At 41.7% G+C, this 27612-nt stretch overlaps 1 protein-coding gene across 3 annotated transcripts; it reads right to left on the reverse strand.

Annotated features, from left to right (window-relative positions):
* On the reverse strand, positions 1-27593 carry Parp9 (poly(ADP-ribose) polymerase family member 9). 3 transcript variants are annotated; one of them, XM_013146383.3, is made up of 9 exons: positions 27460-27593; positions 22997-23093; positions 22196-22229; positions 19508-20355; positions 17551-17608; positions 16024-16407; positions 11731-11876; positions 10966-11140; positions 1-807 (listed from the first exon to the last, which is right to left on the reverse strand). In XM_013146383.3, the coding sequence occupies exons 2-9, from the start codon at positions 23009-23011 to the stop codon at positions 434-436; spliced, it is 2034 nt and encodes a 677-aa protein (XP_013001837.2). In that variant the 5' UTR covers positions 23012-23093; positions 27460-27593; the 3' UTR covers positions 1-433. The 3 variants fall into 3 exon arrangements, with proteins under 3 accessions (XP_013001837.2, XP_013001835.2, XP_013001836.2); XM_013146381.3 differs by having other exon boundaries at positions 19508-20358; XM_013146382.3 differs by lacking the exon at positions 27460-27593 and adding an exon at positions 27114-27274 and having other exon boundaries at positions 19508-20358.
* Positions 27594-27612: the final 19 nt, after the last annotated feature.

Genomic DNA, 27612 nt, shown 5'->3' on the forward strand with positions numbered 1-27612 from the left:
TACTCAAAGGTAATTTATTTTGATTTTTAAAGCACTTCATAAAATTCCCTAGAAGCTGTCATATATTTTATATCATCATAAATTTAGCAAATAAATGGCTTGGATTTATTCTGGAAAAATTTCATTACATTTAAAAATTTTTCACTGTTACCTACAGTAAAAGAGATAAAATAATAAGAAAAGGAACAGTTTCAAGAGTGTTTTGATTGGTGTCTGTTCAACCCAGACCCAGGAAATACAGGCATGGTTGAAGGCACTAAGATCTTACTACACAGCTGGTCTCTCTAGTAACCCAGTCAATCCAAACAGACAGCCCATTTGCAATACTCAAACCACTCTTGGAGTCATTGATGGTTATGATTTAGTTGTTTCCCCTAAAGCAAAGCCATGTGAGTCCTTCAAATAATATCAGGATCAAAAAATAATATCAGGATTAGTCAACAGAGCTGCCTCCCGAGAATTGTGACAGGCTGATATGAAATTCTCCTCGTCCTGATGAATACTCCTTTGACCCCGCGTGATCCTGGATGCATGTCCACAAATACTGAGGCATAGCCTGTGTGCCACTAAAAATAACAAAGGTTTCAGGACTGGACACATTATCAACCATACTGTCATAACCACCTATGGTTCCGGGACGTGGTGGTAGAGGGACAAAATTTCGTTGACGACCCTGGCAGAAGGAGCCTGTGAGTACTTCAGCCTCAAACACATAGATCCACTTATCAGTGGCAGGGTTTTTCTTCACTTGTTCTGCTAGCTTTTTGAGGCTCCCAATGAAGTATATGCCAGCTCCATATTCTGGGTCTAGTAAGAGAAAAAAAAAAGATTATTATCATCCTAGCAATAATATCGCCTGTTTAGCTACTGTTAACAGCTGCTATATAGATATCCCCTCCAAGTCTCATACAGTCATAGGTGGAAACTTTAAAAGGAGGCCAGATGAGGGTCTTTGAATATAGATTAAGGCTGTGATGCTGAGATTAAGCACGTGGATAATGGAAGCCCACCTGGGAATGTGGGGCACTAGTCAATAGGCTTGTACACCACATTGCATAAAGGGACAGAAGAAGGCAGGCTTTCTGCTGCTTGCAGCTTGCTGCTTGCTCCTCCGCTGTCTCTGGCCTGCTTGCCATGGACTATTTCTCCTCTGTGATGCCTCTCTGCCATGCTACCTTGTCTTGGAGCCAACTGACCATGGACTGAAACCTTTGTAACTGGGAGCTAAATAAACATTTCCTTCTTTAACTTTGGGTGCCCAGGATTTTGTCCCAGCAATAAGAAAAGTAACTAAGACAGGCACTAGTGTGTATTGTATGCTTTAAAGCTCCAAATAATCCCTTCTTTTCAGTTTCATATCTGTGTATCTACAGTCAAGGTACCCAAAGTTTCTCCCTTGCTTGGAACAATTCATTGCTGACACCTGCAACCTAGTAGCTTACACTCAAGTGTTTCATTAGAGTTGTAGAGAAGTCTCTGGCTTTCAAATAATTTTTACATTGATCAGATAGAATATATGACTTGGACAGTATCCCCTTAAAAGATGAAAAATCTGAGATTCAGAGAAATTATGATTCAAGTCAACGTTAGCCAAATATGTGAAAAACAGCATAACACAAGTAAAGTTTCATTACTATTAGAAAATCAGCTAACTTCTGTAAGGAGTATGTTTATAGATTTTTTTTCTTCCAGTGCTGGGGATTGAACCCAGGGCCTCACATACACGAGGCAAGAGCTTTAACCACTGAGGTGCATCCATATCCCATCTCTACAACTCTTGAGAATATCGTTTGAAAATAGCATCTAATAAGAGAAGTAGGATCATAGGCAGCAATACAAGAAAAATATGCCCAAAGTAAAGGAGATGTTGAGCATGCATGTTTCATTATAGGTCATCAGTTTTTACCAGTGCCTGCCACAATACCCTGCTCTCCACATGCTTTTGATCTGGTTCATATTCACCAGGCAATTTGCACCCAGACGATATTCTGGAAACAGTGACACTAACAAGGATATGCCCAAAACCAGTTACTGGAAATGAGTATTCTCTACTCAGGCATTATTGCTTGTGATCTGTGTTGTCTTTCTTGGAGTATTAAGAACAATCAAGAAGCTAAGGACCAAAGCTTGGGCCTCACAACCCCTGTTGAATACCGTGTGTAACATCACTTGGAGGGGTTGCATATGTAGTTCAGTGATAGATTGCTTGCTTAGCATATACAGGCCCTGGGTTCAACTCCCAGCACTAAAAATAATAACCTCAGAAAGCGAGATTCTTTCCTCCCCTCTCTTACTCTTTTCTACACTGAGCAATACCGTTTTAGGCTACAGAGCAGCCATATAAACCACATAACTAATCTAAAATTTTCTAGTAGCTACATTTAAAAAGATAAAAAGATAAAATTAATTTTTATTTAAGCCATATGATTCATAATGTCCTCACATCTCAACATTTATAAAAAATTATTAGAGGAATATTTTACATTCTTTTGTAGCAGGTCTGGAATATAGTACATATGTTATACATACTATACGTATCAATTTATCCTTTTTTTTTTTTTTTTTTGGTACTGGGGATAAAGCTCACAACCTTGCGCTTGCCAGGCAGGTGCTTATGCCACTGAGCTAAATCCCCAGCCCTGTATGTCTCAATTTAGATCAGTCCCAAATCGCCCCAGGTGGCCAGCAGCTACCATAGAGATCAGTAGCGATCCAGACTTCTCAAAGGCATCTCCATGCAGGGAAAAGTCATATTTTGAGATAAAAATCCAAGATTTTTCTTTCTCCAGAGTTTCTTCTTGAACTTTATTCTTCCTCCCCTCCTTCCATTGAGTTCTTACTTATGGCCTCCAGGGGGGGGGGGAAAAAAAGTTTAGAAGGCCTGATGTCCCAAGCACTCTGGGACACTGAGGTCAGAGGACAGCACTGTGTTCAAGGACAGCCTTGAATAGATTGAATAGATTGCACTGTGCTTTCTTAACAGAAACAGAGTTTCACTATGTGGTTGAGGCTGGCCTAGAACACTGCAATCTGCCTGCCTCAGCTTCCTGAGTGCTAGGATTACAGGCATGCACCACCATATCCAGCTGCTTGGGCTACAAGTGAGTTGAAGGCTAGCCTGAACTACATATCAAGACCCTGTTTCCACCACAAAACAAAAGCAGTAAGTATAGAACAAAGCCTATATAAGTATATATACATATACATGTATGTAGACACATATAACATGTCTATATATTTATATATATGTGTGTGCATGTGTGCATGTATGTGTATGATTTTTAAATATATACTAGAGATTAAACTCAGGTCCTTCACACCAACCTCCATCTCTAGCTCTTTTTTCTGTTTCATTTTGAGACAGGATAAGTTGCCCAGGCTGGGCTCAAACTTATGATCCTCCTGCCTCAGCATCCCAGAGAGCCGGAAAATACAGAGGTGCACTATCACCTGTTGTGACAGATAATTATTTTTGACTCACACAAAAGAATATGAAATTCTGGCTTTCAGAGTTAAGTTTTCTGAGAATAAAAGAGGTTTTTGAAATAAGACAATCCGAAGGATTCATGGTTACATGTTTTTGTTTCTGCATTTTTGTTTTTGTTTCTGGTTTTGAGTCACGTATTCCAGGCTGGCCTTGAACTCACTATGTTGCCCAGGCTGACTTCAGATTTGCAGCAATCCTCCTGTCTGAGCCTCCTGAGTGCTGGGATTACAGGCACGATCAACTAGTGAGTTAGTAAAACCTCAATGTGAGGTGCCTGTGGTACATCTAAGTAAGGATGTCCCAAAGACAAAGTAACATATGGTTGGGCACATCAGGAAACAAGTAGGGGTTTAGAATTAGGAATTTTGGGGGACAAGCGCTTGCTTGGTAAGCGCAATGTCATGAGTTCGAGCCCCAGTACCAAAAAAAAGAAAGAAAAGAATAGTACCTAGAATTAGGAATTTTAAAGTTGTCACTGTTAGAATGAGGCCATGGGAATATATATAATCACCCAGGGGCACACTGTAGAGGAAAAAGAACGATTTCCTTTGGAACTCAGGAAAGCACCATGTTTAAAGCATGGGTAAAAGATAGGTGCACAAAATTTTAAATTATAAAGGAAAGAACCCTAGGGTTTATGTTTATTGCTATAGTTTTTCACCCTTAGCATAAAGCCTGACTTGCAGAAAGTTCTTAATAAATAATAGTGAGGAACCTCTGAGAAAATGATGGACAGGTAAGTAACAACTCAGCCTGAGATTCAAATCCAGACACAGGGAAATAACAACTTGGGATAGGACAGTGAGGGGGTGGGGCAGAGAGATCCACGGGAACCAGGAGAGGACTGGCAGAAAAACTGAAACCTACAGAGAGACTGGAGAGGCAGAACACTGCACGGACAAGGAAGGGGATGATCTGCCCTTCCTCGCTCATGGCTTGCAGGAGACCGAATCTGTAGAGACAAAGTAGAAGCTGGGGATTCCAGTGGTCTTCAGGGAGCAAGATGCTGGGTTCTGTAGCTGCAGGGATAGCAAACACAGGGATCCTTCCACAGGCAACAGCTGGTGACTCCAGTTTACGCACCACAAAGCCTGGAGACTGCTTGGTTGGGAAGGGTTGATTGTTTGTACCAAGGACTCAAACCACCACAGCATACCTCCAATTCAGGCCCACAGTGACTGGGTGAGAGACAGCTATGGCAGACAGCTGTGATCAGAAGCCGCGGTCAGGCTGGAGGAGACGTCCTGCGGGGTTGGAGCTACAGGACACGGGCCCTGCCCCCACCGCCAGAGGCCAGGCTCCGCCTGAGTTGCTCTGGATTTGACTCACAGGCCTTGTCCTGATGCTGTTTCCTGCCGGTGCCTGTATGCAGCACAAATCTAGGGTACGCTGGCTTTCTTATGCACCAGCATGAGCAGGAATGCGTCCTGATTTGGACACTACCCCAAAACTGTAGCCCCCGAAAGAAAACCACATATTCAAAATCATAGAAATTTTTGTTTGTTTGTTGTTTGGGGTTTTTTTTTGTTTGTTTTTGAGTGTTTTTGGTTTTTGTTTTGTTTGTTTTTTTTCTTCTTTCCTTTTCTCATTTCTTCTTCACCATTTCTTTGGGGGTTGGAGGATCTTCTTTTGTTCCTGCTTATTTCTTTTTCATTCTTCTTTTTTCCTCTTCATTTTACTTTTAATTTTTCTCCCTTTAATTCTTTATCATTTTTACTCCCTACATAATTTTTCTCCTCCTTTTATCTTCTATTTCTTATCAGATTTTTCTTTTACCTTTACCTAAATCTATGAAGATCCTTCTACTCCTCAGCAGGATCCTCTGTACCCTTTTCTGTTCTCCTTTTCATAGTCTTATGATTTATGGTTTCAAATTTTCCCTCTTGCATTCTCCCATTTCCAAACCCCATACATCTAATAGTATAGTTAACTCTGTAAAATTACTGTTCAATTCCTTTCTACTATTAGCAGAAATATAGCTGTTGCATTTAGCACTTAGTACATATTAACTGTAAGTCAGTACCTGGGTTTTTATGCCATAGTTGTGGATTTCTTCTCTATAGTTAAGGGTAGTACCTAATTAGGGCTTATGGTATGTTAATATGCAACTTGTCTTGCACAATACTACTGTAGCTGATTTGCTTGATATTACCACAGTCGCACTATTTCTCTGTAAGTCAATACTCAAATTACCTTGGTGACATTAGCAATACTAGAGTACATTCCCAGGGAACTCGGTTGTTGGGCTAATTATACTGCGTCTTCCCCTTCCAAATTAACCAAGGTGGTCAGATCTGGGGGCTGACGCAAAGGACTATAGCTAGTCATGCCCAAAGTACATCACGGAAAAGCAACTAAAGAGATCTGTATACTAGCCACAAAGTCTTTACATTATAAAATCCACAAATGTCAGCATGCGCACACACACAAACAAAACAAACAAACAAACAGGCAATAGAGACTTAAAGATAGGGCAACAAAAAAACCTCCCCAAAATCCCAACTCCCGCAGAGCCAACCCAGGGGGCATCAAAGAGCAGAATATCATAAGCTACACACCCAAATTACATGGAAGGATAATGGAGGGGTCAGAAACAGATCACAGAGGTACTCAACAGCATCACAGAAGATATAACTAACAGATAATGGAAGTAAGAATCAAAGTGATCAGGAGCTTTCAGAAGACATTACTAAAAAGCTAGATAAACTGAACAAAACAATACAGTACATGAATGACTAGTATCACTGGAGGAAAGATAGTGTCTTTTTAAAAAATTATATATATATTGTTGAGACAGGGTCTTGCTGTGTAGTTCAGGCTGGCTTTGAATTCACTATGTAACTCAAAATGGCCTTGAAATCGAAGCGATCCTCCTGCCTCAGCCTCCTCAAGCCTGGGATTACAGGTGTGTACACTATGCCTGACCTGGATAGCTTCTTTAAGAAATGGTGCTAGGTGAGTGTCCCTGGCATGGGCCAGGAGGAGAACCAGTGGTTCCCGAGATCAGGCCGCAGTGGAACTTGGGCGGATGCACAAGCAAGCAATTTGCCGGCCCTCTTGGTAAGCACCCCTGGCGCAAGTCAGGAGGAAAACCAGTCAGCATTCCGTGAGCCCAAGGCGAGCGGGCTATGAGTCAAACACACACACACATACACACACACACACACACACACACACACACACACACATACCCGTTAGCGGACAAAGGTCTGAGCATCTCTTGGGAGGATGACCATATGAATATAGCAAATATGGGGGATTTCCTTGTATCTTCTGTTTGAAGGCAAAGGCTGTTTTCACTGTTATGTTTTGTAATGATTGTTTTGCTCTATTCAATATTCTCTTTCAATTGATTTTATTATGTTTTGTTTTTGGTTTGATTTCGCTATACCTAATTGACTGGACAACTATTGTGAAGATAACAAGATATACTATAGTACCTATTACTACCATCCCAGTATCCTGCTCTAAAGTTTTGTACCAATTTCACTGCATTGTCTGATTGGTTTTGTTCTATCTTGTTCTGTTATATTTTTATTGCCTTCAAAATAAAAAAAAAAATGGTGCTAGAAAAACTGGCTGTACACCTGCCGAAGCCTGAACCAAGACCCATATCTCTTACCATGCACAAACTAAAATCAAAGTGGGTCAAAGACAACATTAAAACACAAACACTCTTTTTTTTTTTTTTTTTGTGATCGAAGTCATGACCTCACGCTTTTCAGGCAAGCACTTATGCCACTGAGCTAAATCCCCAGACTTAAAACACAAACACTTCAACTGCTGGAAGATACAATTGTGTAACTACTTTCTGAATACAACCCTGGTTGTACAAGAAATAAGAACAAAATCAACAAAAGAAATCACATCAAATTAAAAAACTTCTGCACAGCAGAGGAAATCACCAATAGAATGAAGAGACAACCTACAGAGTAAGGAAAACTTTTTCTTAGCTACACCTCGAAGGACTAATATCAAGTATATATTAAAGCTCAAAAAAATCAGACCCTGCAAATTTAAAGACCAAATCAAAAATGGGCATCTTAAATGAATAGACAATTCTTGGACAAAGAGGTACAAACTACCAACGAATACAGGAAAATTTTCAAACATCACTGGCCATTTGAAAATGCAAACTTAAGTAACACTGAGACCCCATCTCATCCAGAAAGAAAGGCCATCATCAAGAAATCAATCAATAACAAATGCTGATGAGGCTTAGGGAAAAAGAACTCTTCTCCATTGTTGGTGGGAGTGCAGCCACTGTGGAAATCCTCATAAAAGTATGGAGATTCCTCAGAAAACTGAAACTAGAGGTTCCATTTAACCCAAATATTCCCTTTCTGGGTATCTTCCCCGAACAGTTAAGGACATCATATCACAGTGATGTTTGCATACTCATGTTTATAGCAGCACAATTCATTTAGCTAAATATTAGAAGATCAATATTTGATCAATAAGTGAATGGACAAAGAAAACAGTATTTATACAGAATGGACAGCCTCTCTGCCATAAAGAAGGATAAACTTGAGTGACTTGTAGGAAAATGGATGCACTTTGAGACTATAATGTTAACTGAGATAAATCAGATACACACTTTTAAATATCACATAGTTTCCCTTATAAAAGAAATCTAATATATAAATAAATTGCAAAATAAAAAACAGACAATGGCAAAAAAAAGAGAAAAAAAGTTACTGTAATTTAGTATTGATAATGCATCTAAAAGTATACCTTTATTTACCATAATTGTCTTATATGTTTTATATGATTTTTGGCCTGTTTGGCCGTTTCCCTGTATTTATGATAACCAATTTGATAAAGATGTATAAAATAAATGAATCTGATGACGGCAAAAAAATTTAAATAGGGAGGTGAAGAACACACACACACAAAGAATGCAGTTGTATGTATGTGTATCAATTTCCCACAATGTATGTGATCACTCTTCAGTACAAATGTACTAATAAAATTTGAAAAAAATAATAAATAATGGTATAATGAATGAATGAGCACAATATTGGCATTGCAAGTGTGTAGACGCTTTGCTTCACTCAGTCAAGGCCTACAAGCAAGAGATGAATTCAGGACAAAATTGGCAAAGGCGAACAGAATAAATGAATGCATGCATGAAAGTAAAAAAAGAAACAAAGGGAAAAGCAAGCTTTGATAACAGAAGCACCTTGCCTGTGGTTGACCACTAAATTTATAAAAGTCCTGTTACTTCGCACACTGCAAGTCTGAAAAGCCAAGAGATTTGTACTCCAAACGACAATAGCATCTGTGGCAGGGAGACGAGCAGGTCTGAGGCTTGTTCAGCAACATCAGTTTCGAGCTCCCTCCATCCCAGAGATGAGTCCACTGGCACAGGTGACCCTGTGGGTAGTGTTGCCCCATGCAATCTACCGCCTGAGTTGCTCCCAGGTAATGACTATTAAGCTAAGGCAGTTTGCAGGCAAGCAAGAGCAAAGAGGCCCAAAGGAAAATGATTAAATCCTTTAGGTTGCAAGACTATGCAAACAAGATCTTTGGCTGAGTAGGAGGATGTGCACTTGAGCAGAAGTGAGTGGTCCTCAGGCCTGCTGAGTTTTAAAGGAACCATGTTGCTGAAGAAATCCCAAGCCTGGCTGAACCAGCCTGAGCCTGTGCTAGCCTGTAAGGCAAACCATGGTCCACTGGTAGGAAGTGCGGATATTGTGCATAAGAAATTTTTTCCCAGAGTGTAAAAGTAGGGTGTTTACTGTACTTCCAGAATAAGGAGTCCTTACTACTCTTGAGTGGTCAGTCCCACGTGATAGGTAGTGGGGTTACATGTGTATCTGTGGTACTGGAGACTGAATTTAAGGGCTCTGCATTGAGCTGCATGCCCAGCCTTATTTCTGAGGTAGAGTCTTGCCAAGTCCCCTGGCTGGGCCTGAATTCACAATTCTTCTGCCTCAGTCTCCCAGAGTGCAGGGATTACAGGCATGCACCACCATGACCTCTTCTCTTTCAATTAAGCCAGGGATTTAGCTCAGCAGCATAAGTGCCTGCCTGGCAAGTGCGAGGTTGTGAGTTTAATCCCTGGTACCATAAAAAAAAAAAAAGATTAAAAAAACAAAGTGGGAATTATCTCTGATGATTCTTTGCTGCTTCTTATATCATTATCTGATAGATATGTGGGGGTAACTCCTTACTTTCAAGCTCCTAGAGAGGACTGCTTAGACTCAAAGCTGATGAGGAGATGAGATGAGACACTGACAGTGTCTTCGTTGGGAGGATGGTCTATGTCTTAGATTATCTGGGAATAAAGATATGTCTAGATGTTAGGTGGAAAATTAGTAATGTTGGGCACAGGATTGAAAAGAGGGTACTCACCAGATTTAGAAAACAGGAAGATATGATCTCAGTGAAAACAGTTTAAGTAAAGAGGTAATTTAAAAAGCAAATGAAAGTTGCAGATTTTAGATTTTGGCAATGAAGGGAACATATTGATCCTCACATCTTTGGTTGCACCCAGAAGATTTCTTGGTAATGGTAATTCATTTATTTTTACCTCTTGGGAATTGTCAATTTTTACCCCAGTAATGACTGTGTTCTCTCTGGTTCAAAGAAAAGATGAATCCAGATGTTTTGCTTTCTGGAAACCAAGACTCTTAGAAATGACTCCACAGTGAAGGTCATGCTGCAGGTTTGAAGGCTAAAGATGACGAGCCACTGTTCAACAGAACAGGCAAAGTAAAGCTACACTGCGAGGTCCCCCTCTGTGAGTACTGCTAAAGTTCTTGGCATCCTTTAGAGAGATGTAAACCCAGAATGTTTCAGTGGTGACAGAAGAGGGAAAGGCACCACATAGCAAATAAGTGTCTCAGATTTTTAAATAATTGAAAAAAGACATGGAAGCTACACCTAGAAACTGTACGATTGAGAAGAATCTTAACAAGTTACTCACTTCATTTACCACATCTAATTCACTCATAAGTAGGTTACGGGAAATAAAGAGGGCGAAAAAGACCAATCATCTTAAGTTTAGGGAACTATCCTTTTGTTTTGTTTTACTTATTTATTTATTTTTAGTCCTGGAAATCAAACTCACGACCTTGCACTTGCCAAGCAGGCACATAATCCATCGAGCTAAATCCCCAGCCCTGGAAATATCCTTTGAATTAAGGGCTGAGGATGGCTCAGTGGTATTGAAAATAATTTTGTTGAGATGAGTAAGCTAAAAAAAAAAAAAAAAACAGCTCCAAGGTGCTTCCTTCTGATAAGACACGAAAACAGAAATGCAGAAAAAACAAAATAATAATGAACCATGGATCCTACTGCTTATACTTTCATCAATGTAAAACCTATAATCAACAACAGATATGCAGGAAAATTTAACATGTGACCCTTTCCAAAAACCCTTACCTCCAAATCCCAGCTGAAAATGATTTCCCTCCCCCAAGCAATGAATGTTCTTAATAGAGGTAGCCCTGAGGACCAGGGCTGACACCTACCGCAGGGCTCTGAGTACAACCTCTGAAAGCCGACTCTGCAAACGAGGTTGCAGAACTGACGAGGAACTTGCTGGAATAGCCTGCGGCTCACAGGATCCCGGCAGGGTCTCCCTTCCATCATTTTCTTCATTCTTTGGAAGGCATTCATAAGAACCACGTTTTTTACCTTCTCCACCTATAACTCAAGAGAAAGAAACACTCAAAAGGAAACTGGAAAACAGCTACTTAAATTGCCTGCTTAAAAAATAAAGGTGTGGTAGCGCACACATGTGTGCCAGCCCTTGGGAGGCTGAGGACAGAGGATCGCTGGGAGTCCAAGGCCTGAGCTACACAGCAACATGCTGTCTCAAAAAGACAAAAAAAAAAAAAAAAAAAAAGAAAGAAAGAAAGAAAGAAAGAAAGAAGGAAAGAAAGAAAGAAAGAAAGAAAGAAAGAAAAAGCGCTTATGTGCGCACTACTTTATATCTAATTCTTTTCATATCAAGCTGCATAAGCTTCTCTTCTGCCCTGGAACTTCTCTGTTTGACTTCTACCTCTTCAAATAACTCTGCTGCTTCTTCAATAAATTCATTTAATAAAAATTCACTGAGCAATCACCATCTGCCAACACGGATAATCAAATGGTCAACAGAATGGCTGCCCTCTTAAGCACTTACCGGTCCAATTAGTGAAATACGGGATAACCAAAAACAGCATCTTTTTCAATTTTTATGAGATACAAATGATAACGTCATCAAACTTCTTCAGTTATTTTTCTGCATATACCTTTATAACCTGCAAACCACATTTTTCAAACCGTTTCTTCTGATCCTGAAGTTCTTGCGATGGAAAGAACACTGGGGATCGCAGAGAGAGGATCTTTTTTTGATCCATTTCATCTTGGGGTTTTCCTTGCTCATCAATCCACTGTCCTGAAAATGAGTAACACAAAACTTTATTCACAGTGCTCTGTAAACAGAAAGAAGTTTTAAAAGAAAACGGCTTCTGGAAATTCAGGGAAAGCAAGTGGCCGTTTTCAAGCAGATGCCTCTTGTTCCAGACTTGTAAGGAGAGCTGCAGCACAATCAGAAGTCACAGGGTAAAATGCAGGGCAGTGCATTTGCCCACGGACGATTTGGGTCATGAGGCTGAGGGGAGAAGAGAAAAACAGCAGTACGTATCCTCTCTCCACCACCACTAGTACTGTCTGATTATGTTCTGGGAAATGTTTGTTCTTTTTCTCCAGGACGACACTCAGCAAAAACACAGGTACTAGAAAATGTGAGGGAATCATGGAAAACAACAGGACGTCTATATGACACTGCAAAACTTTCAGAGTTCACATCTCTACTTCATTTGATCATCAAAGCACCACCTCTGATCTAATTGACCTGGTTACATAAGTAACAAAATTGAAATTCAGAGAAAGTAAATAACTTGCCCAGGACCCCAAAACCTAAGTGAAGACATAAAATTATAAACTTGGCTTTTACCAGCACTTTTTGTATAGAGACAAAGCAAAGTATGGTACTGGCAACATGCATCACTCATGTAAGACCAAGCAAGAAAAGCAAATTTTGGAGACTAAGGACCTATCGTGGCCTTCTTTCCTTCCTTTCCCCATTCTATTTTTTCTTTCTTTTTTTTTTTTTGAGACAACATTTCACGATGCAGCTCAGGCTGGACTTGAACTCAGAGCAATCCTCTTGCCTCAGCCTTCTGACTGCTGGGATTACAAGCCTGCACACCATGCCCAGCTCTTCCTCCCATTCTTTCCTTCCTTCCTTTTCTCCTGTATAAAAGTCAGTGGATGACTTGCTTTTGTCATTCATAAGCTAGTTCCTTATTGGACAGATACAGGTGGAGAAATGGAACCTCCCCTGCCAAAAAAGTTTGCTTCAGTGTATTTTTCATTTGGCTTGAAACCAAATATACTAAAATGACCCAATCCCCAGTACATTATCTGATTGAAAGGGTTCGATTTAACCACAAAAGGCCCCTTCACTAAAAGGTCCAAGTTGTAAATCTGAGAAAGCAATCAGGGTCAAAACTGCCATAGCAGAGGAGCTCCAAAGCCAGAAAACTTCAAGAAGAGACTATAAATTAAATTTGGAGACCAAGAGTTCACATTTATGAGGTGTAATAATATGATTCAGTTCACTTGCGATCAACAAACATTTACTAAAATCCTACTACAGACCAGGCCCTGAAGTAGGCACTGGGGACCTGAAGAGCACAGACTTCTGTGGCAGTGCTCACCAAGAAGGGTTAAAAGAATGGTGTAAGGGTGCAGGGGCATGTGAGACCTAACTTCTACCTTTCTTAAACTTTTACTGTTCTGATGAATGGTTGACGTTCCCTATAATAAATGCACTTCAAAATCATCCATTTTGTTTATACTCTAAATTTTAATCTATGACAGTCAGTTTGCATGAACCTCTGAAACACTGCTGTGAAATAATATATTTACTCATTAAATATCAAAACGTTACTTTCTTTTTAATGTTAGGGTCCAAATCCAGGACTTTGCACATGCTAGACAAGTGCTCTACTGCTGAACAATATCCCCAGCAAAAATGTCATCTTGCAGTAGAGCGAGGGGCTTACCTGATGCTAAATAGCCGACTGCTGAGACGGGAGTCAAACTTACAAAATGTGGTGAAAATGATGCTACAGGCTTTCTAGATCCCTGTTTCTTTGTCTTCTGTTCTCCTGAACTGAAACTAATATCAATTTAAATAACATTTATTATCTTTCTATGATCAAATTAAGTGCAAATCGTAATTGTAGGAAACTATCCAGAGGATTCTTCTTAAAAAGAGGAGCAACTATCTCCATTTTGCATAAACTTGACCCTGTCTCCATGTATTGATATGTACAGAGCTGGCTAGGTTATTTCTTCGTCCCTGTAAGTGGCTTTAAGCAATGTAAGTTGGGCTGGCTGAGGAGCTCATGTGTAATCTCTAAAGCAAAGCAACAGGTCAGTGTTATCCCACATCAAATATATGGTTGGGCCAGGTGGGATGGAAAGCCATGCTCCATGCTGTGGGCTGGGACCGAGCCTTGAGAAAGAGGCTATCACTTCCCCGGGCAAAAAGGAGTATCAGACCTGAAGCACTGACCCCAAATTATTAGCTACTACCTCAGCTGTGTTATGCAGATTGCTCGCTCTGCATTTCTTGCCCTCTGCTTATTGCAGAGGTGACCTCAGACCTCCTGCCCAGCCCAGCTCACAGTAGTCATGGCAGCCATGTATTTCCCACCACTCTCATGGTCACTCATCCCTGAGCCACTCCTCTCATGGAGAATCAATAAAACTCAGGTTGGTCTCTGGGTTATGATTCTTTTGTTTTGAACCGTCGTCTTGGCTGGACTTAGGATCCCTTGGCTTCCCAAAACTGTATATATGTCTCCTGGTGTTTATCCTCTCCTTGGGTTGTACTGAAGTGGTAGATTGGAATTAACTCACTAGAGTTCCAGTAACTTCTCCATGGGATTGCAAATATAAACCTTCTTGGACTGTGACTAGGACAGGAAAGGGTTCTCTATACATAATATTGATTGTCAAGCTTGAGAGTATTTTTATCCGTGTTTTTGATTACTAGGTTTTCTGTGAAAGGTGGACACAGACATGTATTGCCACCTTACACTCACTTTGACCACTTCTTTTTTTTTTTTTTTTGTCTTTTTCCTTTTTATTGGTACTGGGGATCGAACCCACGACTGCCTGCTTGCAAGGCAGGCGCTTATGCCACTGAGCTAAATCCCCAGCCCCTACTTTGACCACTTCTTGCTGACTTGTTTGTACAGACACATGAAAAGAAAAAGTCCTATGAAATTTTTCATCTGAGTTTTCAAACCTTTTCTAAGTCCATTCTGCACATTAAAACTTGCTAAACACATCTGATCTTTCCTTAAAATTCTCTACCATTTCCCATTTACTTAGAAAAACCATGACTGCTTTCATAGAGTTCATAAGATCTTGTATATAACCTGGGCTCTGCAAATAACCTTATTTCTAGAGACTTGCTTTCTTTGCCTGGCTAAAAGTCACTTATTACTCAGTTCTCTGTCTAGGCCACTTCTGGTAAGAAGCCTTCTCCTGAGCTCCCGGGTCTAGGTGAAGCGCTTCTCAGTGCTACTAGAGTATTGTCAGTCCCCACCATCACAGCTCCCCTGCCTCTGCCTGTCAGCATTCCCAATTAGACTTTGAGCAGGGACAATGTCCGCCTTGTTTATCTCCAGTACCTAGTGCAACGCTTGGCACTCATCACGAGTACAGTACACAATAGCTGAATGAGTGAAATAATCCTGTTTCCCAAGGTGGCATTTTAAATGGAATTATTTCCTGGCTGACTCTAGGGCTCTGCTCTAAAGATCTGTCCAGACACAAATTCCCAGTTATCCTGATGAATCTGGCTGCAAATGAACAGGAGGTAGTTAAGTGTACTCTACAGTACTAACGAATACTTCTGTTGATGACAGGGCTCTAAGCAAGAAATTTTACATAGGGTCCCTAATGTTGCCAGAAAGACACACACACACACACACACACACACACACACACACACACACACAGAGGGAGAGGGAGAGAGAGAGAGAGAGAGACAGAGAGAATATCAAGTAGAATGTGTCTGTATTTGAATGCTCACTTTGCAAAATTAGGAGTGTATTTTTCCACCATGGTTTGGGCTTAGGTTTTTGTTTTTGTACCAGGGATCAAACTCATGACCTCGCACTTGCCAGGCAGGCACTTATACCACTAAGCTAAATCCCTGGCCCTGGGCTTAGGTTTTGCTTAGGCTTTCCATATAATAGCCTCTTGAGCAACCCAGATCTGTCTGTCTGTCTGTCTCTCCCTCCCTTCCTGTGTGTTTAATTTGTTAATAAATAACTCTGACCATAGAAAGGGAGTCTAAACACAGCTCTTAAAAGCTAATGACCTAACCCAGAAGCAGAATGGCTTGCTCTCTTCTTCCCTACTCTATCCCTTAGCTCCAGGTTATGGGCAAAGCTCACACGTCCAACGGAAGCACGGACGGGAGAGCTGACTTTCTAAGCTGACGGGAAGCCACCCACCTGACAAACTCCTAAGGCCTTGCTCCTTTTTTCTTGCGATTTCCTCCTGAACTTCACACAGCATACATTCAATGTTCAAAACCACCTCGATGCAGTCAGTGCGGGCTCCTTTAATGTCCAACGTGGCCTTTTCTGGACTGATAACTTCTAAGATGCAGACACTTGAGGTTGTTTGAAGGTCAGACAAAAATTCATGTTCCTTTTTCCCAAGGTACAGAATATGATTATTCTCAATGATGTAGTGGTCCTGGGGGGTCAGTATCTTTCGGATCCATGCCTCAGCCTCGTACATATCTTCCTTGTCGAATCCTTTAAGACTGATTCCAGGAGATCCATCTGTAAGTCCATTTTCTCTTTGTTTCTCTCTTGTCCACTGGTGGGGGCCTAAAACAATTATTATAAGCGACCATGATAGGCTAGGGTGGGTTTGTTTGTTTGCAGTACTAGGGGTTGAACTCAAAGCCTTTGTACTAAGCTATACCCTTAGTTTTTCTTATTTTTTGGAACAGGGCTTTGATAAATCACTAAGTTCCCCAGGTTGGGCTTGAACTTGTGATCTTCCTGCTTCAGCCTCCCAGAGCCCTGTAATTACAGACCTGCACCACTGTGCCTGGCTGTCGATAGATTTTAAAATGGCACAGAACAAAGCACCCAAGGATACTGTCATCCCTGTCAATAGTAGCAGCTCCAATTAAGTGTCAATCTCTAAAAGAGACACTGCAAATAAAGAGTCTATGTGTAGTTTTACAGCCTCTTTGGGAACACAAAATTTAGATTGTAAGGGTTAGGTTTTATCACATCTGGCCTGTGCTGTGCAACATCTGTCAAATCACAGATACATTCACCTTGTCATCTCACCCTGGGATATTACGTAAGTATTATCTCCTGGAAATGAGAGCTTCCTTAACTACTAGGTTTGTAGTCAAACATCTCCAAAAGCTAAAGACCTTAAGGGGTGGGGAAAAAAACTAAAACCAAATATGACTTTCTGATTATATATATGACACATTTATTGGAAAGCTAAATAATTATCAACATATACTGAAAACAAGAAATATCTTTAGTCCTCAGAAGTGCAACCTATATCCCCCTTCTCTGTGGTTTAAAGTTTCCATCATGTTCTCAGCGATTACTTAGGTTTGAGTTAACAACCCATGTGTCTGGTATTACTGAGATGTGTTTTCTGTAAATACTAACGAGTGTCTCCATTTAGATATTTGGAGCAGAAAGTCGGATTAGCTAACCAGTTTATGGAAGGCAGAATGTTTTACTAGAAAAAACTGTAGACCCTATCTGTGACTGAACAGACTACCCACGCTATGGCTTATCTGTTGCAATTTAGCTTCTCTCTGTTGATATCATGAAATGAGACTAAGAATAGAATCCTGGTCAGGAAGTTGGTATCCTAGCAGAGGCACGATGAACTAACTGGCTTATTTATTCTTCTCCCTTGAATTAGTTCAGATGGTCAACAACAGAACGAGCCTTGGGAGGCTCTGTTTCTAGGCCTGTGAATTTCTTACTCACCACTGTGACTGTTGAAACTTGGCATCTCTGATTTCTTCTCCATTTCAGCACTGAAAGTCTACAATAAGGAAAACAGAGCAGAGAATCATAAGCAGGGGTTATAACCACTGTAACCCAAGACTCTCTCTCTCTCTCTCTCTGTGTCTCTCTCTCCTCCACCCATACCACCCTTGACTCATCTGTTCTTTCAGTCTCCAGTCCCAGTGTCACAGTCTAAAGTAGCCTTTAGGAAAGCCCCAGGGAAAAGGAGGTACAACGCCGCAAAGTATTAAACATCCAGGAAAACACGTACAAGGAAAATGGGAAGAAAACCGGAATCTGGCATTAAAAAAAGAAGACTCTGCTCCAAGGCAAAATACAATTATTCATTCATTCAACAGCTATTTCAGACACTATTATGTCTGAATTAAAGCTGTGGATGTCAAGGAAGAACACAAATATTGAGATATTCTTGTAATTAATAAAAAAATTCATTTCTAAATATTATATGCTCACCAAACTTTGCAGACTGAATAAGTGAGCTGTTTTAGATGAGCTGATTCCCGAAAGGTACTTAAAAATGTAACTGGTATGTAGTAAGTGTTCATATATGTTAACCATGGTCAGGCTTATATGAAATCTATGGAAAAAGATTTGTGTGCATTTCCACGCAGACCCCTGAACATAGAGTCTATGTGAAATAAGCCCTCTCTTCTAGGATTTGGAATTGTATCTCACTCAGTGTCTTCTTTGTTCAAAGTTGATACAACTGATAGTAATTATTTTATTCAATAGATAGTTATTACTGAAGACTGGATATTGCTCTGTATCTGTTTTTAATAATGACGTTTCTTAATTATAAGGTGTTTTCTTCATAAATTGTATTTGCTGGTGCAGTTTCCAGAGCAAAAAGCTCTTGATCTTACCATACTGAGTTACCCAGAGAGGTTACTTTAGGATAACTTCCTGCTCACCTATCAAGAAATAAAACAAGTGAGGTGACATTGTCTTCTGATAAATAGACTAACAGAAGTTGCCATACACGATGGATAAAAATTGCTTTCTCTAGAAGGTCATTTTAAAAGTCAGGCTACATGGGCACAGTGGTGCACACCTGTACTGTCACCATTTGGGAAGCTGAGGCAGGAGGACTGTCACAAGGTTGAGGCCAGCCTAAGCTATACAGTGAGTTCAAAGCCAGCCTGAACTACATAGTGAGACCCTGTCTCAAAAGAAAAAAAAATTAGAATGTATTACAGGGATAGAAAATAACAGGCAAGGCTTTCAAATGTGAAGGAAGGATAACTAATTTCATGATTAGCAATAACAATATGGAAAGAATATGTGGGGAACAGGCAGGAGGTCTTCAAGGAGCTTGGAAAAGTACAGCCAAATGGCAAGCGTTTGGCAGGTTTTCCGCTCTGTCCACAGGCAATCAACACCTGATCTGAGAGATGTCAATACTGCTTTCTAAAGAGGTATTTCTAGTTTTGAGATGTCATATCTGGATCAAAGTAGATAAGCAATACATATTTAAATAACGTATTTACAAATGGCAAAGCAGGTGTCCAGAAGGTGTGGTCTTGAAGTCCATTTTTTTTTTTTTTATCGAACTCACGACTGCCTGCTTGCAAGGCAGGCGCTTATGCTGCTGAGCTAAATCCCCAGCCCCGAAGTCCATTTTTTATGGACACTGAACCCAGGGCCTTATGCTGATGTATATTCCCAGCCCTTTTCATTGTTATTGTTACTATTTTTTAAAATTTGGAGACAAGGTTCCACTAAGTTGCCCAGGCTGACCTCAAACTTGTGGTCCTACTGCCTCAGACTCCTGAGTAACTGAAGTCTACCCTCTTATTCCTAACAAGGTGCTTTCCACATGGTGTTGCAAAGTATGTGCTCTAAAAACCTCTTGACAGTTAATCAACAATTCAATGGTGTCCTTTGGCAGTGGGAGAGAACAAAAGCAAAGATTTACCATCTGCTGTTCAACGCGGCCCGGGCCAATCTGCAGACTCAGACTCTGGACTGTTTGAATATTGACAGGAGGCGTGGTTTCTGGACTCATCCTGCGGCCCAGCTCATTCTTCCCTAAGATGGTTTTTGAAGCAGCCTTAAAGGAAGCCACAGTGCAATCCTCATTGCTTACCAGATGAATTTCTTTCAAATTACCTGCTTGTTTGCTTTGAAGAAACAACTTAATATTTTCTACAATAGTGCTTGTACACAGATGCAGAGGGAACTGGAAAACTCCAGAGCTCAGGGCTGGAATTGCAACTGTCTTAATGTCTGTATTTTCATAGGTCACATAGTGCAGAATTCTGAAAGTCACTTCTTGCAGTTTATTGACACATCCCTGTGAATCCACTGACTTCCATCGGGGCCCAACAGCATGGATAATCAGCCTGCAGGGAAGCCGCCCTGCTCCAGTGACAGCTATTTCACCAGTTGGTACTCTACCAAATGTGGCCACAATTTCTGAGCTCTCTAATTGGATTTCATAGCCACCAGCTTTCACGAGGGCCCCCGCCAGGCCCCCGCCATGTACAAGGTCTTCGTTGGCTGCATTGACCACAGCATCAACGGCATGTCTAGTGAGGTCATCCTTCCAGACAGACAGCACTGTTCCACAGGTCAGCCTTTTTCTGAATACTTGCTGAGCAAGAGGCTGGCTGTTCCTTTCCAGGCCTGGAGAGATCAGAGTGGAGGTACAGCCAAACTTAGCCAGCAGGACTTTGCACAGCTGGCTCTCCAGATTTTTTAAAATTATGAAGTCATTATGATTAATTGGAATTTGGTGGCTAACGCTTTTAACAGCCAAGTCAGCTGCTGGAAAAGAAGAGAAGATAAAATAATAAAGAAATGACCAAAGTTCTTTTGAAAAGGATGTAATTCCATTCACATCAAGAAAATGACGTTTTTATTTATAGGAGGGTGAACTTTCTCTAGTGCCTTTACTAATTTTCCTTTTCACTGAGACACATAATTAGATCAAGAATATCTAAGAATGTTCGATGGTAGGTCACCTGTAAAGTGCCTAGTCTTGTGCCTAACATACGGTAAGTATTCCATAGTGTTAGCTATTATGTACAGCAATGGTAGTGACAAACTATGTATATTTGGCCCACGAATCTTTTTTTTTTTTTTTTTTTTTTTGGTCCTGGAGATCGAACTCAAAATCTCACACCTGACAGGCAGGTGCTGGGCTGCTGAGCTACATCCCTGGCCCGGGCCCAAGAATCTTTTAAATGCACATAAAAATGGTGAGTTTAGGAAGATCCATGATGAACACACATGTATTTGAAAGAATTTAAGTATATATTAGAAACACAGGCAGGCTTTCTTCGTACTTTTTCTTTTTTGGTTTTTTGTTTTGTTTCTTTTTTGGGGGGTTATCTTAGGGCGGTTTCTTAGGGCCTCATACTTGGTACTCAACATGTAAGCCTTGAGACAAGAATTTGGGGCATAAGTAGTTTCTTTAGGAGGTGATCTTAGAAAATATAACAGACTCTAGTTAAGGAAGGGTGGGAAAATTAAGAGGGAAAAATGAATAAAGTATGTGTTACTTAACAAATGAAGCTTAACTCCACAGATAAACAGTGTGGATCATATGCCTCAGAGTTACAACCCAAATAGGTAATCACAGGAGCTAGAATATTTAACCGACTCCTGTGCATCATTGGTCAAAGCTGTTCCTTGGTGAAAAAGTGTGGCAGGACATCAGGCCAGCTCAGGGTAAACCATCGTCACTGTCTGGTACAATAAATAATTTGTAGTATTTCTGTTTCTTAGCTCTTTTCCTTGGCACAATTAAAATTAGTCGAGTAAAATCTATTTATTGTACGTGGGAGATGAGATGTGCTACTGAGATCCTCCTTCAATTTGGTTATGAAGTAGGAAATATGGTAAGCTCACAACCTCCAGCTTGGGAGGGTTCATCTCAGTTCTCTGGGCCAACGGGCACCCTTTTCTCAGGATGACCCCATCAAGGGCTGAGCAAGGCCGCTTATGCCCAACATGGGACCCCTCTGACCAGCAGATTTTCATTATAGACAGATGGCTCCAGCCATCCAGTCCAAATTCTTTTCACAATGAACTGCACCATTTTATCTTCTGAAAAACCCAACTGGACATGGTATTCATGGAGTCCAAGACATTGTTATTACATGGGAAAACCAATGCCAAACGAACTGGGGTAGCCTTATTTCAGAAGTGTTATAATGTGAAAAAATGTGTATCCCAAAGTAGATAAAATGTGATAATTACTAATATAGTACTTCAACTACTAATCTGAGCCACCTAGAAAGACTTCTTGTAGTCTCAGTGACTCAAAGAAGCAGGAATCAAGTATCTGAGCTCAGCTGGCATCCGCTTTGGTTGGCATTCTCACGTAGGCCAGCCCTCGGCTTAGGTAGGGACCGTCTGTCTCTTTTACCCTTGTTGAGCAAGGGGACAATCAAGTTGTCCTCTCCTTCTGGCCAGTACTGGGGCCATACTGGTGGGAGGCAGCCACCTCCTGCAGCACACGTGGTTGCCGCTGGGGCCTGCAGTCACACACCTGTGTACTTGTGGGGGATACCGTGTCCTTCCATATCCCCTTTGCTCCCCTGAGGAAAGATCTGAGCAAAGGCCTTCTGAAATAAAAGCGACAGTGAGTTGGTCCTACCTGGTTCTTCATTGGAAACTGCTGCTCCAGCACCCTGTGAAAAAGGAGAATAGCTCTTTTAATAAACAAACGTGGCTGACCAACTATAGATGACTATTATTGACTATAAATACAATCTGATAAACACAAATTAGACTCTCTGCTCAAAGCCCTGGGTTTGGGACAGAAGCCCATGGTATTTTGTCATTATTTTGTTTTTCTGTGCATCTGACACGCTGAAAATCCTCAATGTTCCATCAAACGCTGACCTGTCTCATTTCCCTAGAGGGCATTCTAAGTCAGAATGGGATGAAGGGTGAGAGATGACCACTTGGAAAGTCCCAAAAGTCACAGACCAAAAGGACCCCAAATTCTGAAACAGGCTCCAGTTTGCAAAGTCTTGTGTGATTCCCCCGACAGAACAGGAAAGAATCCACTTTCAACTATTTCACAACACAAGGTAGTCTATTTGGATTTAGAAAATGAAATGTTTTTCCTTATTCCTTTGATTTTACTCCTTTTATATCATCCTCTTCCCTTCTACTGAAAAATAAATGCTAAATGATGAACAGAATCCAAATAATATCGAAGGGACATTTAAAAAAAATCTACCCTCAAGTTGACCCCACTGATTAAGTTAGCACAGTCTTGCTTTCCCATTTTCCGCATAGTGGAAAACTCTCATTGGGAGAAAACTCTTAATAAGCTATTAAAACCACATCAGGATGCTAGGTATAACTAAAGACTCCAAGTTTTTTGCAGTTGTAGAGAGAACTATGTGCTGATCAAGGTTCATGAAGTGCAGACATTTATGTTTTTTACCATGGAAAAGGCCATCTTCGAGGTTCCTAGTGGGTTTTTATACCCACTTTTTTGCTTCCAAATGTAGACTGTAGTTCCCAGATATGGTGGCCTACCTCTAGGAATAAACAGAAAGGACACAGTAAGCATTGACCGGAAATGGAGGAAATGTGCAAACATTCTAGAGGAGGACTCAACCAGAATTCTGATCTTGAGTAGTTATTTGCCTTTGGTGAATATAAACACGTTGTTATTGCTTTTTACCTTCTGTCCTCTCCAGGAGTAGTTCAGATTCAACCATGGTGGCAATTTGGAGAGGGGAAAAATCGCAGGGCCTGGCCCAGGGGAAACACTATGAAAAAGGGAAGACTCCAGCCAGGCTTTGAAGGATGAAGCAGGTTTTTATATAGAACAGGAAGATAGCAAACTGATAAGACTGAATGCAACAAAGAATTGTGCAGAAAAAGCTAGTGAAAACCTCTGGAGAGTGGTTTTTGTCTGTTTTCTGTTTTCTGAGTCAGTGGTCTCTGACTGGGTTCAGGCTATCCTCAAACTTAGGGTGATCCTCCTGCCTCAGACTCCCAATGGAGAGTGCTTTAAAAAAAGAGGAAACTTAGTTTATTCTTGTGAGGGCTGTTTGTTACTGAGTTTGTGATAAATATCTTTGACCTAATTAGATAACACATATCTCAATAAAAGCAGGAAGCCTGGGGTGAATTATATCATAATGACTTTCCACCTCATAGGTACAAACAAAAAGGTTGTGTATTGCTAGAATGATGAAAGCTCTTAGATATGATGGCCCACACCTTCTGCTATCTTTAGGTCTCTGGAGTGAATGTTAATGTCTTTTTCCCCAATGTCTTTTAAATAGAAAAGGCAAATAAGCCCACTATGTATCAGAGCACTGTGACTTTTACCCCTGCTGAGAAAGGAAAAGTACAATTCTGAAAGGCAAGCACAAGATGCATTTCTACCTCTAGAGGGCACTGCTGTTTTCACAAAACAAGGGCGTTTTCCGGGTTGGCTGTGGGTTGCTGTTATTTCCCTGTTCTTGTTGCCTTTGAGTCCTTCTGCAGACCAGGCCCTAATGAAGCCTCCATTTAACCCCAGAGAATTTGAAACATGAGGCATGTTGCTTACAACGTTCATCTCCTCCTTTAAAAAAAGTAACAGTAACAACAAAATCCTGCCAGCTCTCTATCACTGTTGCAGTGAAGGGCCTCCTGGGAAGAGCAGTTGACTCTCCTGCTCACCAGTCGGGCTCCCTGCCTCAGTGGCGGACACTGTTGGGGTCTTGCATGTGATCAACCCCAAACAGAGAAGACAACTTGACCGCTTTCTGAGACATTTCATCTTTGACTTCTGAAACTTGGCTTTCTGATTTTTCCTATGCCTTCTCTTCTTAGCTGTTGGGATGCCTTTTGCTTTGCCTTTGCAGGTCTTCTCGGTAAATTCAGTTCCAGCCATTAATTGTTCGATCAGGACTCTGATGAGAGGCACGTCTTCTCTCATTCTACTTAATCTGCTTCGACAATTTCATCCACTCCCAGGGGTTTAACTCATCAACTGCAGATAGGACCCTCGTATCTGTATGTCTAGGTTATGGCTCCTCTGGGCCTCCTGTTCCAGCTCTACCTTGACGTCCAGTACCGCTCCTGCAAAACCTCTACCCTCATCCCTGTGCCTTCCTTCTAGTCACACTATTACCCAGGCTTTCCTCATCTGGTAGATTCCACAGTTGAGTAAACAACGCACCATTTGCCTTCTCAAGTTGGAAATCTAAGAATTATCCTTAAATCTCCTATTTTGTCCCATATCTAGTCCATCTCTGGGCCCTGATCACCTAAGTCATTCTCAAACACGCCCCCACCCTCCTTTCCCTGAGACACTATTGCACCCCAGGTCTCAGCATGTATTAGTCAGCTCTTGCATCACCGGGACACAATACCCAACATCCACAAATTAGAATAGGAGAGATTGGATTCAGCTTAGAGTTTTGGGGCATGCAGTTCATGGGTAGCTAGCTCCAAAAGAGGAACATCATTGTAGCAAAGTACAGCAGAAGAGAGATGCTTGGTTCATGGCAGCCAGGAAGCAGAGAGGGGATCAGTGCCAGAAAAGAAAGGAGGAGGGACAGACATGTAAATGACCCTAAGGCCACACCTCAGTGACCCACCGAAGTGTGTTCCACCAGTCCCCTGGGGAGCTCCTAGAGCTAGTTAAGGTGGCACTCACACTAAACGGCTGTAATACTCTTTCTAAACATTTTCATACAATGTCTGATTTTACAGTTAATTACAAAAGGTATTACAATTACATGGTTCAAATTCAGAAAGTGTAAAAGGCCTGCTCATATCTTCGTAATTAAATTCCACTCAGGGGAAATCAGTGCTTCTCTTGGATCGTTGCAGAGGCATCTGTTCACAAAAGGCATGTGCTTTCCTGTCCCTTATTGTCCCCACTTAACGTATCTAAAGATCTGTGCATAGTAGCACATTGAGATTACTCTCTTATTTTTTTTAAGTACTCATTGTATCTCATAGTATAGATACGTTCTAGTTATTTAAACGCTGACCTCTGCTTATGGACATTCAAGGAGACTCAATCTTAATCTATGACAAACAAAACTGAAAAACAACTTTATAGAGAGCTCACTTCACACAGAAGCTGATACATCAGTGGGACACATACCTAGGCATGAAACCACAAAGTATATGCAGTTGTAACTCTGATACTACTGCCAGACCGCAGCCCGTAACGACTAATTTATTTCCAGACTTACCTGTCTCATGCAAAAGCCTTGTCTCTGGCCTCTCTCTGCTTGGGAACGTGTCCTGTGCCTCCTCATCAGCCCCATCTTTCTAAAATGCAAAACTGCCTCTCCACTTCTCCATTTCTCTTCACCAATCTCAAAGACCTTTCACTATCTAGACCTGTGCTGGCACAGGTAGACCGTAATTAGACACAGGTAGCTGATGAGTATTACACAGATATGGCTAATCTGAATTGACTTGTGAGGTAAAACGCTGGATGGCAAAGACAGCATGACAAAAAGAACATACACTATCCTGTTAGGTACAGCAGGACAACTGCCACTGGGAACAAACATAACAACGGCCCCGGAAATCTCTCATGCTCCAGGACAGAGCACAGGCATGTTGAGCTCATGGCCTGAGCTTCAGGAACCTTTTCTCCACTCAGATCTTGTTAAAGGGTCATATATATGGCCGGCATCTCATGTATGTAATTTAACCAGATTGCACCCTGGGATATGGCCTGCTTATTATGTTGCCTCTGAGAGGACCCCGAAGCCTGTCAATCAATCATTTCTATCAATCTTATCCACAGATCCAATGAGAAGCCTGGGGGCGAGGTACACATCATTTAATGTCCACAGCCAGGGTCCTGCACACCTGTAAGCCCGGCACGTGGGAGGCTGAGGCAGGAGGATGGTTGAGAGTTTGAGACCAGCCTGGGCTACAAAGTGAGCCCAAGGCCAGCCTGAACTGCAGAGTGAGACCTTGTCTCGAATTGACAAAAACTAAAATAAAATAAAACCCAAAGTCTGACTTATCTGAGTGTTTTTAATTTCCATTGCCCCTGAGACCCCTTTTCTGTCCACGCTGCGTCTTTGTTTCTGTTAGTAAAGACCCACACTAGGCACACGACGCAGCTGTTTTTTCTTTTATCTTTGGATGTATGCTTATTATTTGCCATACACAAGAACCTAGAATCCATCTTTCAGATCCATCACACGGTAATGCCATTATGGGCTCAAATGATTAAAATTCGGGTAGCTGTGTGTGGTGGCCAACGCCTGTATTCCTAGCACCCAGGAAACTGAGGCAGGAGGATCACGGCTAGGTTGAGGGTGCCATCTGGGCCACATAGTGAGTTCAAAGCTAGCCTAGACTACATAGTGAAACCCTGACTCAAAAAAACAAATGAAACAAACTTTGGATATAATGAACTAAAGACCTTATCGGTACAATTTCACTTATTTTAAAATACGACTAAGAATTTTAGAACTCACACACGGGACTCCCAGCCTATCTCTAGTGGACAGCTGGGCTCTGAGCAGGCCCTTCCTTAGTCCTTCCTCTCCCCATCTGTGGGCAGCTCTGCCTCGCCTTACCTCCTGAGAATCTGTGTTCCCAGGGCGCGGGGCAGCAGTCATTCGGGCTGCTGATCAACCAAGCAAGGAGGGCACAGAAGCCCCCGCGCGCCAGGCCAGGCCCGGGTGGAGCTGCGGGGGGACAGGCAATGGGTCTCCGAGCAGGTGAAAAGCTCAACTGCAGGAAAGGAAACTAGCTAAGTAGTAGCAACTATTCTGATCCCAATTTAGAACGCGCAGGGGCAAGTTAACTTCCTCCGCTCAGCCCCCAGGAGGAAGCCGGCCGGGGCGCCCCGCGGCTGCTGAGCCTGCAGAACGGGGACCCCAAAGCCTAGGGGAGCCCCGACCCTGGACAGCGACCACTCACCGGCAGACGACAGCCACTCGGAGTGCGGCGGGAGGAGGGAGCGGCCTGCCGGGAACGGGGAAGGACCTCGGGGAAGCGAAACCGAAACCCAAACCCGGCCGGCCGTCGGGGCGGGCAGCGCCCAGCGCGAGCTCCCGGTGCGCCCAGCCCGCG

This window comes from Cavia porcellus, unplaced genomic scaffold (assembly GCF_034190915.1).
Source record: "Cavia porcellus strain 051 isolate PalLab524CR breed Dunkin Hartley unplaced genomic scaffold, mCavPor4.1 scaffold_15, whole genome shotgun sequence".
Lineage (NCBI taxonomy): Eukaryota > Metazoa > Chordata > Mammalia > Rodentia > Caviidae > Cavia > Cavia porcellus.